This window comes from Leptonychotes weddellii, chromosome 11 (assembly GCF_054177405.1).
Source record: "Leptonychotes weddellii isolate Sample4059 chromosome 11, ASM5417740v2, whole genome shotgun sequence".
Taxonomy (NCBI): domain Eukaryota; kingdom Metazoa; phylum Chordata; class Mammalia; order Carnivora; family Phocidae; genus Leptonychotes; species Leptonychotes weddellii.
In genome coordinates, this window is record NC_138379.1 from 12,220,262 (window position 1) to 12,235,545 (window position 15,284).

At 44.0% G+C, this 15,284-nt stretch overlaps 1 protein-coding gene and 1 long non-coding RNA gene across 4 annotated transcripts in view; one reads left to right on the forward strand and one right to left on the reverse strand.

The window, feature by feature from the left end:
* Nucleotides 1-7,409: 7,409 nt before the first annotated feature.
* On the reverse strand, nt 7,410-11,040 carry LOC145716131 (uncharacterized). Its single transcript, XR_014138562.1, has 3 exons — nt 10,783-11,040; nt 10,093-10,174; nt 7,410-7,851 (listed from the first exon to the last, which is right to left on the reverse strand). It is a non-coding gene; the product is annotated as an uncharacterized LOC145716131 (long non-coding RNA).
* A 71-nt stretch (nt 11,041-11,111) lies between these two features.
* The window catches only part of MTCH2 (mitochondrial carrier 2), an 18,270-nt gene continuing 14,097 nt past the window's right edge, over nt 11,112-15,284 (forward strand). For all 3 annotated transcript variants that reach the window (XM_081798090.1, XM_081798092.1, XM_081798091.1), the window contains exons 1-3: nt 11,112-11,312; nt 14,100-14,184; nt 14,344-14,450. In XM_081798090.1, the coding sequence (XP_081654216.1) occupies nt 11,226-11,312; nt 14,100-14,184; nt 14,344-14,450 (279 nt within the window). In that variant the 5' untranslated portion in view covers nt 11,112-11,225. The remainder of the gene's footprint in view (nt 11,313-14,099; nt 14,185-14,343; nt 14,451-15,284) is intronic.

Consider the following 15,284-nt stretch of genomic DNA (forward strand, 5'->3'; position numbering starts at 1 on the left):
CTTTTTTTTTTTTTTAAGATGTTATTTATTTATTTAACAGAGAGAGACACAGCGAGAGAGGGAACACAAGCAGGGGGAGTGGGAGAGGCAGAAGCAGGTTTCCCGCTGAGCAGGGAGCCTGATGCGGGGCTTGATCCCAGGACCCTGGTATCATGACCCGAGCCGAAGGCAGACGCTTAACGATTGAACCACGCAGGCGCCCCAAAACAATGTATTTCATACTCTGTTTTCTTTATAAATCAAATGCATAGTCACTGATAGCATTTTTTAAGATTCAAGATGGATTTCAGGTGAGCGTATTTTCTTTAGCAGTCTTACTTTTGGGACCATGTGGTCACAACTGAGGTCCTCAGTCCTCAACTGCTCTCAGTGGAGAGCACCTCCACTGTCTTTGGAGAAGTGACAACACCTCTTGAAAATGGCAGAAACACGTCCAAACAGGTAAGGTGAGGACAGTAAGCATTCCCCTTAAGTTTCTGATGGAACATTAGATACAGGAACTCTGTATGGACATAGAGGCTCCTTGAAAAAAAAAATAGAGGTTGTTTTTGGTTTTGGTTTTGGTTTTGGTCATTAAAAAGGTGCAAGGATTTTGGAGATCTCCTAGTACCTGGCCACTCTGATTCTACCGGTGATCTCCGGTTTAGTTATGTTGTCCCCAGTGTTGATCCCAGCTTTCAGCAAAAATGCCACACGAAAGGCTCTGCTTCACAGAAACAGAACTGCTACTTCTGGTTTTCCAGGCTGTTCTCAGACTAGTTCTGCTTTCATTACCTAAAATAGCAGAGATGTTTCCAGAGCTCAGAGACATGGCACCTTCTGCACAGGATGCCTTTGACACCACAAGCGTACTCTGTCCTTTAAACTACAAAGGCAAACTGTAAGGCATGGCTAGGTTTAGCTGAGCTACATTCCATCAGAGACCTTTCTATTTCTTAGTGGAATATTCCTGGGGAAGATAAGCCCGCCTCTGTTAATGCTTGCTGAGGCCCAGCATCTCTGTCCCCTTTTCCTCACCCTGATGCTGCCTGACCAAATAAAAGGAAGCTCCGAATTAATTTTCCCTTTTAAGTGGGTTCCAACGTAACTTTGTGCAGCTCATGGTCTTCGAGAAACAAGCTTCCTTGTGAAACTGGGTTGAGAAAAGCATTGTTTTAATTAGTACATCTACAGACAAAGCTCTGGTGACAAAGCATACACCACATGTCCAGAGCAGTGCTTGCTTTAATAAGAGTCAAAAGAAAGGAAGATCCCCAAGAATACAGAATGAAAGAATGCTACTAGGAAAGTCGGGCTCCCTGGGATCCTTCTTCCCTAAGATATGTGCTCTTCTCACCGATTCATCCATCAAAAAGAATGCCCCGAGCAGTGACCGACACGTGGGAACACCATTCCTGCCCCTGTGCTTCAAACCCAGGTAGGAAACCAAGACTCGCTCTGCGCTACAACAAACCAGTCAGGAAGACATTCTGCTAGCTTCAGAACGTGGTGGTGGGTTAAGGAGAGCCACCAACTTAAATTTAAAGCCCCTGGGTCTGAACCCCACCCAGGCTGGTGGGGGAGGAGGTGTGGACCTGTTTCCTGCCCTTAAAGTGAAGTGACTGTCCTGGTAAAATAATCTCCAAGGTCTCTTCATTTTTACAAAATCACATTTATTTGAACACTTCTCACAGCTGTTGATCAGACACTATTGTGCCCGAGACAGCCTCCCTCTTCAGCCCGGGCCAGGGTGGTCGTCTCTCTCAGCCTCTGCTCCTTGGGGAAACAAAGGTTCTTCAGCCCCTTCCATCTTGCCTCCAGCCAGATTTGGTCCAAGCCATCTCTCCTCCCAGTCCCCTGAACTGGCTACTCCTAGACCGTGGGATTCAGTGACCAGCAATTACTTCAATAAACCCCTTCGCAGCCCAGCCCACGTCCCAGTGACTCTTTCTCCCTCTTGGCTTCACTTCCTCCCCCATTCAGCCCAGACTGCAGGGCACATATGTCAACCACTCTCTTGCCAGCACCCCGGAGTCCTCGCTCTCTGTCCTTCTGCCACATCCACCTGGTAGTTCCCCAATGTTGGATCAGTCTAGCCATCCCAACCATCTGTCTTCTCTACTCCTACACCCAGGCTGTCAAGATGGCTGCAGGAAAACATGCCCTCAAGTGAACTGGGGCCACTGCTCATGGATCCCCTCCAGCCTCTGAAATTAACTTCCTGCTTCTGAAACTGAAGTTCCCTCAGCCTCCCCCTTGCAGGGCTATTTCACACCCCCTTCATTTCCCCAAGGGCTCTGCCCCTCCTTATTACCATCACCCTGCCAGCTAACAACCTTGCTAGGAGGTGGTGGTGAAGAAGGTGCTGGTGGGGCGCTGGTGGGGTGGGGTAGGAACAGAAATTCAACCAAGTTCTGAACTATCTTTGGTAGGTTTGTTTATGTGCTGGTATTAGCAAAATGATTCTGAAACTCTTTTAGATGTATTATATGACTGAGCAAATGAATGCAGGAGTTGATGTTAAGAGTCGGGGTTCTCAAGCTGGAAGAGGAAACACACATATTTCATGGAGGGAAACAAGAAAAACTGTGACAATGGATTGGAATTGGAGACATCAGTGTGGACTCATGATTTCTAGAATATGTATAGGTGAGTACATTCATATGTGTATATATACATGTATGCATGTATATTCAGCTCTGTCTGCTAAAAGGGCCTAAAATCACATTCCACTCCATTAGCAATAAGCACATTTTGCCCTGAGATCTTGTTCTCTAATACCATTCCCACCTAAAAGGAATCACGTTTTTTTTTTTTTTTTAAAGATTATTTATTTGAGAGAGGTGGGGAAGGGCAGAGAGAGGGAGAAAGAGTCTTAAGCAGATTCCGAGTTGAGCACAGAGCCCAACGCAGGGCTTGATCCCATGATCCTGAGATCACGACGTGAGCTGAAACCAAGAATCGGTCGCTTAACCAAGTGAACCACCCAGGCGCCTTGGAATCAGAGTTTTTTTAGAGAAATGGCTGATTCCAGGGCTGGGGCATTGTAGATATGAGATGAGGAGCCTGGAACATTGTGTTAATGCCAAAAAGTAAGAAAGTACTTAAAAAAAAAAAAAAAGTAGGAGGCATGTCACAGGATAAAGGAGCCAGCTTTGAAGGGGCTGCCAGGAGCCAAATCTGGGATATTAGGCACCAAAATGATTAAGGCATTAATAAATTATACCCCATTGAAAAAAATCAGAATCAATGAGTTCATGTCCTGAAAGAGCAGAGAAAGGAGGGCTCTTGCTCAAGTGGAATGACACTGAGAGCCAAACAGGGGGTCTGGGGGAGGGAGTTTTGTAGCCATCACAGTGAAATAGACAAGAATCATCCATGAAGGCTAAATTTAGGAGGAAACATGATGAGGAGCAGGATGTGGTTTTCCTTCTTTTTTTTTTTTTTTAAGATTTTATTTATTTATTTGAGAAAGAGAGAGAGAGCACGAGAGGGGGATTGGGAGAGGGAGAAGCAGGCTTCCCGCCGAGCAGGGAGCCCGACAGGGGACTCGATCCCAGAACTGAAGGATCATGACCTGAGCCGAGGGCGGTTGCTTAACCAACTGAGCCACCCAGGCGCCCAGGATGAGGTTTTATTTATTTATTTATTTATTTATTTATTTATTTTCAGGATGAGGTTTTAAAGTGTCCACTCAGGGGGCGCCTAGGTGACTCAATTGGTTAAGTGTCTGACCTCAGGTCATGGTCTCAGGGTCCTGGGGTCAAGCCCTGCATCATGTCAAGCTCCCCACTCAGCAGGGGGTCTGCTTTTCCCTCTTCCCCTGCCCCTCCCGCTACCCTCATGCTCTCTCGCCCTCTCTCTCTTAGATAGATAGATAAATGAAATCTAAAGTGTCCACTCAAATTGCTTGTTAGTTGAAAGGGAAAAGATACTATGAAATGGAGAAATTGGATGCACTTTGACAGAGTGACCACTGAGGGGCAGAAAGACATCAAGTGCCTTCTGATGTGATGCTTGAGAAGGATGTGTCACTTATGTAGTGTTCTGGTCAGAAATGCATACACTGAATCCGATCAGGAAGAAACATAAGGCAAAGCCAAAATAAGGAACATTCTACCAGAAATTAGGATGTAGACTCTGGCATCGGAATTCCTGGGCTCAAATGCTAGCTCCACTAGCTCTGTGACCGTAGGAAAGTTACCCTCACAGACTCCATCTCCTCATCTGTAATCAGGATCACTAGCAGAACCCACCTTTCAGGGGAGTTGGGAGGAGGGGATGGAAAAATGCGCACAACGCAGAGTGCCCTACATACAGAACGCACTGGGGAATGGTTAGCGCCACCCTGGCTTCCTTCCCTTTGTTCTCAGAGAAAAAAAGTGCCCAGCTAGGGTTTAAGGCTAATTTTCAATTCCATCTCCCCCCGTTATCTTCTCAAACTTTCTGCATTGCTTTATCCCTTCTTCCATTTGTCTCCCTCTTTACCAGCAACTTCCCTGTAGCCTAAAAACATACCAAGCCTCTACCATCTTTCAAGAAAACATAAAATCTTCGACCATTCCTTACCATCTCCACTGCCTCCCACCCAAAGCTCTCCCCTCCCTTCATAAAAACCACCATTGATTAGAGGCCTGCTATGCACCAGAAACTTTACCCTACATGGCAGAGAGCCATGATACGCATTTCACAGATGAGAAAATTTGGGCTGAGAGAGGATTTGAACCTAGATCTGCCTCATACTAGAACTGTCCAGTTAGGTGGCCACGGAGCACTTGAAATGGGACTGGTCCAAATTGAGATGTGTGGTAGATGTAAATACATACCATATTTCAAAGACTTTGTACAAGAAAAAAAACACTGTAAAAGATTTCATTGATATCTTTATATTGATTATGTGTTGAAATAATTTGGGGGTATTTCAGGTGAAATAAAATATATTAATAAAATTAACTTTGGGGGCTCCTGGGTGGCTCAGTCGGTTAAGCGTCTGCCTTCGGCTCAGGGTCCTGGGATCGAGCCCCACATCGAGCCCCACATCGGGCTCCCTGCTCCGCGGGAAGCCTGCTTCTCCCTCTCCCACTCCCCCTGCTTGTGTTCCGTCTCTCGCTGTGTGTCTCTCTCTCTGTCAATTAAATAAATAAAATCTTGAAAAAAAAAATAAAATAAAAGAGAAGTGATGAATACTTTAACATGATAAAACATAACTATTTTCAATTCAAAAACTAGCATCATGTTCACTGGGAAGCACGAGAAGTATTCTCATTAAAGTCAGAAACACAAGATGTCCACTGTTACCATTATTACTTAATATCGTTCTGGAGTTAATATCCAATTTAATTAAACAAATAAGCTAAAGAAATAAGTATTTATTTCTAGAAAAGGGGGTAATAGTAAAATTAATATTTGCAGATGATATAATTTAATACTTGGAAAACCCATGAGAATCAACTGAAAAACAACTACAAACAAAAAGAATTCAGCGATTCACCTATGTACAACGTTTATATACCAAAAAATTACTTTCATATATGTAAGCAGCCAATTAGGAAATACAATGGAGGGGTGCCTGGGTGGCTCAGTCGGTTAAACGTCTGCCTTCGGCTCAGGTCATGATCCCAGGTCCTGGGATCGAGCCCCACATCGGGCTCTCTGCTCAGCGGGGAGCCTGCTTCTCCCTCTCCCACTCCCCCTGCTTGTGTTTCCTCTCTCGCTGTGTCTCTCTCTGTCCAATAAATAAATAAAATTAAAAAAAAAAAAAAGGAAATACAGTGGAGTAAAAGACCCCATTTACAATACCATCTAAAACAATGTGACACTTAGGGGGCCTGGGTGGCTTAGTCGGTTGAGCATCTGATTCTTGGTTTCGGCTCAGGTCATGGTTTCCCGGTCAGGTTGTGGGATCAAGCCCCAGGTCTGGCTCTGCGCTCAGCACAGAATGTGCTTGAGAGATTCTCTCTCCCTCCCTCCCCTTCTATCCCCCCCCAGTGCTCGTGGGCACTCGCTCTTTCTCTCTCAAATAAATAAATAAAATCCAAAAAAATGTGACACTTAACCAGAATGTGAAATCAGAAATGTGAAATGTCCAAAAGAAGAAAAAAGTTAAATGCCAGGAACACAAAAGTGTTGACATATGGAAATATTCTTGTATGTAAGACTAAATGTCATGAATATGTCAATTCTCTTTAACTTCAAATGCTAATTTCATGTGAATTTAAATTTCAAGCAAAAATACTAATTAAAAAATTTGTTAGGGCAAGCTTATTTTGAAGTTCAAGTGAAAAAACTGAAAAAGCTGGAAAATTCTGGAAGCAAAGAATAATGAGAGACTGGCCCTACCAGATATTAAACCATAGCCTCAGTATTTAAAACAGTTTGGTATTAGGTTATAAATAGATAGATCAATGAATCAGAAAGTCCAACAATAAGAAACAAAGAAGTGCAATGAAGAGAAAAGAGTTACAACCATAAGAAGGAAAGGAAGGAAGGAAGGAAGGGAGGGAGGGAGGGAGGGGAGGGGAGGGAAAGAAAGCCCAGCAATAGAACACAGTGCATTAAAAATTGTATATAATTAAGGGCCACTTCAAATCAGTAAGGAAGAATTCTTCATCAGAGTTTTTGGTAGCAGGGCGCCTGGGTGGCTCCGTCCTTAAGCGTCTGCCTTCAGCTCAGGTCACGATCCCAGGGTCCTGGGATCGAGCCCCGCATTGGGCTCTCTGCTCGGCGGGAGGCCTGCTTCTCCCTCTCCCACTCCCCCTGCCTGTGTTCCCTCTCTCACTGTGTCTCTCTCTGTCAAATAAATAAAATCTTAAAAAAAAAAAAAAAAAGTTTTCGGTAGGGATGCCTGAGTGGCTCAGTTGGCTGAGTGTCCAACTCTTGATCTCAGCTCAGGTCTTGATCTCAGGATCATGAGTTCAAGCCCCACACTGGTCTCCACACTGGGCATGGAGCCTACTTAAAATAAATTAAAAAAAAAAAAATCGAGTTTTGGGAACATGTATATAGATATTTGGGGAGAAAATCAATATATACCAAAGTAAATTGCAGGTGAATCCAAAGTTTAGATAGATAAAGTAAACCCATTTAATACTTGGATAAACTATTAAATAATTTAAAATATATAGAGAAGTCTATAAATATATGAGGGCTCTAAAAAGGATGTTTGAAACAAAATATGCTTAATATTCAAACTGTGCATTCTTATGGTGTGTATGTATGATTGTGTTCTTGTCATTGTTAAGATTAGGTACGCTGACACCAGGGCATTTCAATCTCAGCACTATAGACATCTGGGTCAAATGATTCTTCGTTGGGGTGCCCGAGGGCTCCGTCGGTTAAGGGTCTGACTCTTGATCTCAGGGTTATAAGTTCAAGTCCCATGTTGGGCTCCATGTTGGGCTCCATGCTGGGCATGGAGCCTACTTCAGAAAAATTTTTTTCAGGGGCGCCTGGGTAGCTCAGTCATTGGGCATCTGCCTTCAGCTCAGGTCATGATCCCGGGGTCCTGGGATCAAGCCCCGCATTGGGCTCCCTGCTCCATGGGAGGCCTGTTTCTCCCTCTCCCACTCCCCCTGCTTGTGTTCTCTCCCTCGTTGTGTCTCTCTCTGTCACGTAAAAAAATAAAATAAAAAAAAAATTTTTTTTTCAATAATAATTCTTTGTTGTAGTAAAAGGGGCTTTACAGACATATTAAATTACTGATCTTGAGACAAAAAGATTATCCTGGGTTACCCAAGTGAGTCCTAAAACACCAGGGTCCTTATAAAAAGGAGGCAGGAAGATCAGAGTCAGAAGAAGGAGCTGTGATGAAGAAGAGGTCGGATCGATGGAGGAAGGAGCCATGAGCCAAGGAATACAGGCAGCCTCTAGAAGCTGGAAAAGACAAAGAAACAGATTCTCCCCTGGAGCCTCTAGAAGCAATACAGCCTTGGCAACAGCCTGATTTTAGCCCTGTAAGACTTATTTCAGACTTCTGACCTCCAGAACTGGAAGATAATAAATTTGTGTCATTTCAAGCCACTAAGTTTGTGATAATGTAACAGCAATAAGAAACTAATACGGCACCAGTACATTACATAATAACTCTCACAGCAGTGTTGTGGTAAGAAATACGATACTGCTTCCCCTGCCCGGGGGTCATTTGCCCTTTCTGCCCCTCAACCTGCCCCCGGGGCCCAACAAGGTGTCACCACTTTTTCAGCCTCTCTCACGACTCCATTTGCCTTTCCTTTGATTTCAGCACCTCAATTTCCCTCCCCCTCAACCCTTCCCCCCGGCCGCCCCCACTCATGTGCGCTCGCTCTTTCTCTCTCAAATAAATAAATAAACTCCAAAAAAGGGTGACACTTAACCAGAATGTGGGGGGAGGGAGAGAGAGACTCTCTCAAGCACACTCCGTGCTGAGCACAGAGCCAGACCCGGAGCTTGATCCCATGACCCAGAAACCATGACCTGAGCCGAAACCAAGAATTGGATGTTCAACCAACTGAGCCACCCAGACCTTCCAAGTGTCACATTGTTTTAGATGGCTATTATAAATAGGGCCTTTTACTCCACTGTATTTCCTAATTGGCTGCTTATATATATGAAGGATTTTAATTTGGGTATATATAAACATTGTACATAGCTGAAGACAGACTTAACCAACTAAGCAACCCAGGCGCCCCTAAAGATTTTATTGTTAAGTAATCTCTACTCCCAATGTGGGGCTCAAACTCACAACCCCGAGATCAAGAGTCGCATGCTCCACTTACTGAGCCTGCCAGGCGCCCCTTGACTTATTCCTCTCACCACTTGATATGGATCACCAAACTACAACTCCCCATATTGAACTCTATCAGGGAACACCACTCATTCAGATCATAGTCTCTGTGAGTTGCACAGTACACAGCTCGGGCAGCTGCGTATAACAACCCTATACCTTTTGCACTTTGCTTATCTATGCTACTGACTTCAGTTCCCTTTCTGCAGATTCTCCCAAAACTTTATGGGTAGCTTCTGCTTTGCACCATTGGAGAATATGGTAGAGCACCCTGCATTCCCCACCCACCCATCCTTGCAAGAAGCTCTTTACCTCTCAGTGCCCACAAGCATCAGTGGGGCAGACAATGGATATTTTCTTGGCACCACTAACGCACAAAATCAAGAAAAAAGAGTACTCTTGGTAGATGGTCTCTATTGGTAATTAATCACTGTCTGGTTAGACACTATTGTTAGTTATCAAATGTATTGATGTCTAAATAATTTCTGGATTTAGTTAGAAGCAACGTGTAAGTTTCTTGTAATTCTAAAAGCTACAATTTAATATATATATGCATATATATATGTTAAAGATTTTATTTATTTATCTGAGAGAGAGAGAGTGAGCACGAGCAGAGGGGAGGGGCAGAGGGAGAAGCAGACTCCCCGCTGGGCAGGAAGCCCGATGCGGGGCTCGATCTTAGGACCCTGAGATCATGACCTGAGCGGAAGGCAGACACTTAACTGACTGAGCCACCCAGGCACCCCTACAATTTAATATATTTTTGTGAGCCAAGCTGGGTAGGCATATTATTTCATTCAATCCTCACAACTGTTGGAGTAGACATTACTATACTTATTTGTCTAAGAAGATTCAAAGACGTCCTGTGACTGCCTACCATCACATAGTTAATAACTGGTAGAAATGGAATTTAGACCAGGTCTATTAGCCTTCAAAGACCATGCTCCTTCTGGCTTTATAAACTGCCCCCCAGTACCACCTAGCACCATGCTGAGTACAGGATAATAATAATTAAAACTATTTCAGGGGCGCCTGGGTGGCTCAGTTGGTTGAGTGAACAACTCCTGATTTTGGCTCAAGTCATGATCTCAGGGTCCTGAGATGGAGCTCTGAGTCAGGCTGTGCTCAGTGCAGGGTCTGCTGAAGATTCTCACCTTCCCTTTACCCCTCTCCCCTTGCTCATGCTTTTTTTCTCTCTCTAAAAACAAAAAACAAACCCCAAAACTATTTCAATATACAGTTTTTTAAAAATCTTAAACTATACATAATTCCACTTGCCAATCAATAATAACCCTGAGGGGGCGCCTGGGTGACTCAGTCGGCTAAGTGTCCAACTCTTGATTTTGGCTCACCTCATGATCTCCGGTGGTGAGATTGAGCCCTGCCCTCTGACGCCAGAGTCGGCTTGAGATTCTCTCCCTCTCCCCACGGCCCCTCAAAGAAAGAAAGAAAGAATCCTGAGAGGTAGTAGTGTTATCCTTAGATACAAAAACTGAGTAACAGAAGATAAAATGTTTTCTGAATCATTTAGATACAAAGGAGAGCCAGGAACCAAATGCAAGTCTTCTCTAGGTACTTCATTCTCTGAGCCATGCTCCGCCTCCGTAAGTGTTGTTTGCTACAGAATATGTGAACTGGAGGCTGAAGGGTTAAGGACAATGCCCTTTTCCTTTTGCCTTTAATAGCCTGTAGCCTCCAGGGCACTGAAGTATTTGTTCATTCATGCAATATTTACTGAGCACCTAGTATGTGCCAGGCGCTGAATAGACAACAGTGAACAAAGGCTGTCCCAGTTCTTGAACTCACAGAGCTTGCATTCTGGTGGAAGACACAAATAATTTCAGACAATAAGTGCCAGCGGACGATATGGTAGAAAATAAAGGGCAGGTAAATTTAAATAGAGGTCAGAGAAGCCATTTCTGAGAAGGTGACATTAATTGAATGAATGAAGAGCATGCCCCTAATGAGTTCATTGTTCGATATCAGACTTAACTAGTTTTTATTGGCCATTAGGTTGTTTATGGTTCCGAAAACCCTTGTACCTTATGTTGCAAATGCCCAAAGGGCAAGTGGTAGAGGCAAAGCATAACGAAGAACTCTCTTCAATTCTTTTATATTCCTCTGACCTTGCCTTTTGCTGTCAGGGTCACACCCCCCATTGCCACGCCCATTCTTCTCCAGCGGACGCTCCTGGCCTGCGCAAGCGCAAGAGAAACTGCCATTCCTAGTGGAGGGCGCGGATCCCACTATAGAACGCATGCGCCCCTGGCCCGTAAGCCCCGCCCCTACCCCTGCGCTGGCTCGCGAGCGCCTGCCGTTTCTCGGGGCGGGGCGGTGGGCGGGGACTGGGCGAGGAGGCGCGCGCAGGTGCGTGCGCGCGCGCGCGCCGCGGGCGGGCCAGTGAAGCCGGCGGCCCTGGCACGTGATCCGGGAGCGGCTTGGTCGCTTAGTGGCTCGGTCTGTCTGTCCGTCCGCGGGTGCCATCATGGCGGACGCGGCCAGTCAGGTGCTCCTGGGCTCCGGCCTCACCATCCTGTCCCAGCCGCTCATGTACGTGAAGGTGCTCATCCAGGTATGAGTCGTCGCCATCCCTTTCCCCGCTTGGCGCCTTGTTCAGTCGCCGCTGCCCTCGGCGCTTGGCGATCGGCTCCAGCCTTCCCGGGCCTTCAGTCCCCTGAGATGCTGCTCCTTCCCTGCTGCCCCTTCCTTCCCCTTAGGGACAGCTTCCACTGCCCGTGGCTCTTATTCCACTGCCCGTGGGCCTTGCCCAGGTCTCGCCCCCCTGCCAAGCGGGGAGGCCCGATCCTTTCCCCGTAGCCAACTGCCGTCCTGCCCTTCCCGTCCTGGTGGCTCCTCTGAACTTTGTTTTTTCTTCTCGGAGGTTGATCCTGGCCAGTTGCCACCACGAGCTTCCCAACCCTCCCCTCCTGCCCCTCTGAAATCAGCATTCACCTCCTCCGCCGCCCCAAACGCAAGACAGAAAATGTGTTAAAGACAAATTTGAAATTCGAAGGGACCAACACTTTATTAGCTCTTTTTTTCTTTAATTTTTATTTGCAGCTGTTACTGCTGCTATTCTGTTCCGAGATTTTAGCACCAGATACCCAGGTAAACACAAGGAGCTCATTCAGAAGTGATAATGAAGTGGTTGCTGATTCAAATTTCGGAAGGATTCACTGAGCTCACTGAGCGCTCACCCAACAGCGGCCCATGTGGCTCATGACCCTGAAAATCACATCTGTCTGAGCTGGAAATAGTTCAGATGAAAGAGTTCAAGCATTTAATGTTAGTTTCTCATCTACTGTGAAATAATCCTTAAATGGTATTTTATATTCACAGGCAAGTAAGCCAGGTTTTAACTGATGATTATACACTATTTGATAGTATTTTCAGTTGCCTTTCTAGAATTCCCTGTGATGGGCATGTCATTCATTTTTTTTAAACCTTTTTTGAGAGTTGACATAATTATGTTATGCATAGTACCAAGGAAGGAGCAGTTGTTAGAACCTCTGTCCTCTCCTGTCCTACCTTTCTGTCAAAAATATGCAAGTTGCTAGGGAGAGCCACATTTCTTATTCTTGAGTTGATGCTTCTCCAAAATGTGTGTTGCTTGGTTGACCCATTGGATTCAGATTCCATATGTAAAACGCTACTATAAAAGAAATTTTAACTAAGAACAAAGACTTTGATTGAAATGTGCTGTGACGTCTAAAACAATTGGCACATTTGTAGCTAGATTGTGTCTTGAGGTGACGTTTCACAGTAAATCTGATATGAGCCCATTACTCAGAACTTCTTGAGGAGGCAAGGGTTTTCTAGTGACATTTAGAGCTCTTGCCTCAAAAATTCAAATATCCTTAACCCTGTTGCCAAGTGTCTTAAGGGTTTTGGTGTAATTTCCAAATACTCAGTTTTAAAAATAGTGGTATGGTAACACTTTCAAGAAGCTCAGTCAGAAGTTATTTAATTGAACAGGTTAAGAATCATGGCAATAGAGGGTCAAAACCAAGTCCTATGGCATTCATTCTCTCAAGTTTCCTTTTAGTACTAAAAATGCTGAATATATTGTAAAAATAAATGATAATCATTAACTCTAAAGTGGCCTTCATTAGATTAATGACAATCTGCTTGTTTAACATGGATTTAGCTTATAATTATTTCCCACATGAATTATCCAGCTCTCTCTGCATTTGCCTTTTGAGTGTTTCATCTTCCTAGCCAAATACAAAGTTGATGGTGGCTTAGGGGCACCTGGGTGGCTCAGTTGGTTAAGCAACTGCCTTCGGCTCAGGTCATCATCCTGGAGTCCTGGGATCGAGTCCCACATTGGGCTCCCTGCTCAGCGGGGGGTCTGCTTCTCCCTCTGACCCTCTTCCCTCTCGTGCTCTGTCTCTCATTCTCTCTCTCTCAAATAAATAAAATCTTTAAAAAAAAAAAAAAGTTGATGGTGGCTTAGTCTTCTGTTTTGTCCAAATATAAAAAATGCATTTGGGGCACCAGGCTGGCTCAGGGGGTATAAGCGTCTTTTGATCTCCCAGTCGTGAGTTCAAGCCCCACATTGGGCATAGAGATTATTTAAAAAAAAAAAACAAAAAACCCACAATGTGTTAGAGGGGCACCTGGGTGGCTCAGTCAGTTGGGCGTCCCAACTCTTGGTTTGGCTCAGTTTGTGATCTCAGGGTCGTGAGATTGAGCCCTGCGTCAGGCTCCATGCTCAGCGCCAAATCTGCTTGAGATTCTCCCTCTGCCCCTGCTTCCCACCCCCCACCCCAGCACATACACTCTGTCTCTTTCTCTAAGATAAACAAATCATTTTTTTAGGGACACCTGGGTGGCTCAGGCAGTTGAGTATCTGCCTTCGGGCTCAGGTCATGATCCCGGGGTTCTGGGATCAAGTCCCACATTCGGCTCCTTGCTCAGCGGGGAGCCTGCTTCTCCCTCTGCCTGCTGCTCTCCCTGCTTGTGCTCTGTCTCTCTCTCTCTGTCAAATAAATAAATAAAATCTTTTTTAAAAATCTTTTTTAAAAAAGTGTTAGATTTTCTTTAGAAAATATTTTTGATACTCCTTAGTATAACTGTAACTTTCCTAACACAAAAGTTGCCTTATTTTATTTTCAGTTTTATATTAGTCTATCTCAGCTACATATTTTACTTTGTAGAATTTGAACCAAAAGAAAGCTTGGAGTTTATTGAAACTAGTCTTATCAGTTGATATAATAAGAAACTGACAAGGATGATACTTCATCATTGCCTTGGAAAATATACACTGCATTTTCACTGGGGTTAAAAATTATAACCTTGCAATCAAGACATTTTGGGGAATATTGCTTAGTATTAATATATTCTCTTGTTTTTAAAGGTGGGATATGAGCCTCTTCCTCCAACAATAGGACGAAATATTTTTGGGCGGCAAGTATGTCAGCTTCCTGGTCTCTTTTGTTATGGTAAGTGTTTTTGATTTATTTGGAATTTGGAGGACATTGAGGACGGTGCTAGGTAGGCAGGAGTTTTGGAAAGAAAAGATATAGAAAGCCTGTTGACATGAAATTTCTGTGTAACCATTTCTTACAGCTAGAATTTAAATCTCTGACTTGTGTTCTCAGCTCAGCACATTGCGAGCATCGATGGGAAGCGTGGGTTGTTCACAGGCTTAACTCCAAGACTGTGTTCAGGTGTCCTTGGAACTGTGGTCCATGGTAAAGTTTTACAGGTAAGAAAATCAAGTAATCTTCCCATAGATTTAGATTACCTTTTAAGCACAGTTTGTTCTACTGACCAAGAGCAATTTCAAAGATATGTTTATGACCATGTCCTTTCTTCCTCTTGAAAAAATTTACTTCAAATACCCATTCATAATTCTTCTGGAATGCAAGGGGAATTTGTATAAAATGAGGTGATAGATTTTGATCTGCAAGCCTTCTTCCTCTGAACCAGTCATTCTGAGCAGAAACACTTGCTCTCCTGTATAGCTCATTTTATTTCTTTGAAGGGGGAAAGAAGCTGATTGAAACACACATTTCTTTCTGGAGTTGTTTTCCTCTTATTTCTAACATCACCCCTAGTAAAATGTTTTTGTTACAAACTTATTTTTTATATATTTATTTTTTAAAATATTTTATTTATTTATTTTTAAAGTAAGCTCCACTTCCAGCGTGGGGCTTGAACTCACAACCCTGAGATCACGAGTCACATGCTCTACAGGCTGCGCCAGCCAGGCACCCCAGAAACTTATTTTTTGAAAAAAATTAACAAGATGAACATAAAAGTCAGGATAGTGGTTATTTGTGGGGAGAGAGTAGGGAAAAGGGATCATGCATGGGGCCTAGGGGTAATGAAAATGATTTTCCTTGACCTGGATCATGACTATATGGATATTTGCCTTTTATTTATTTATTCCATTGTACATTTGTATTTTGTGCCCTGCTTCTGCAAATGTGTTATGTTACATAAATTTGGGGGCGGGGGGAACACCTTTTTTTTTTTTTTTTAAGATTTTCTTTTTTTTTTTTTTTTAAGATTTTATTTCTTTATTTGACAGAGACAC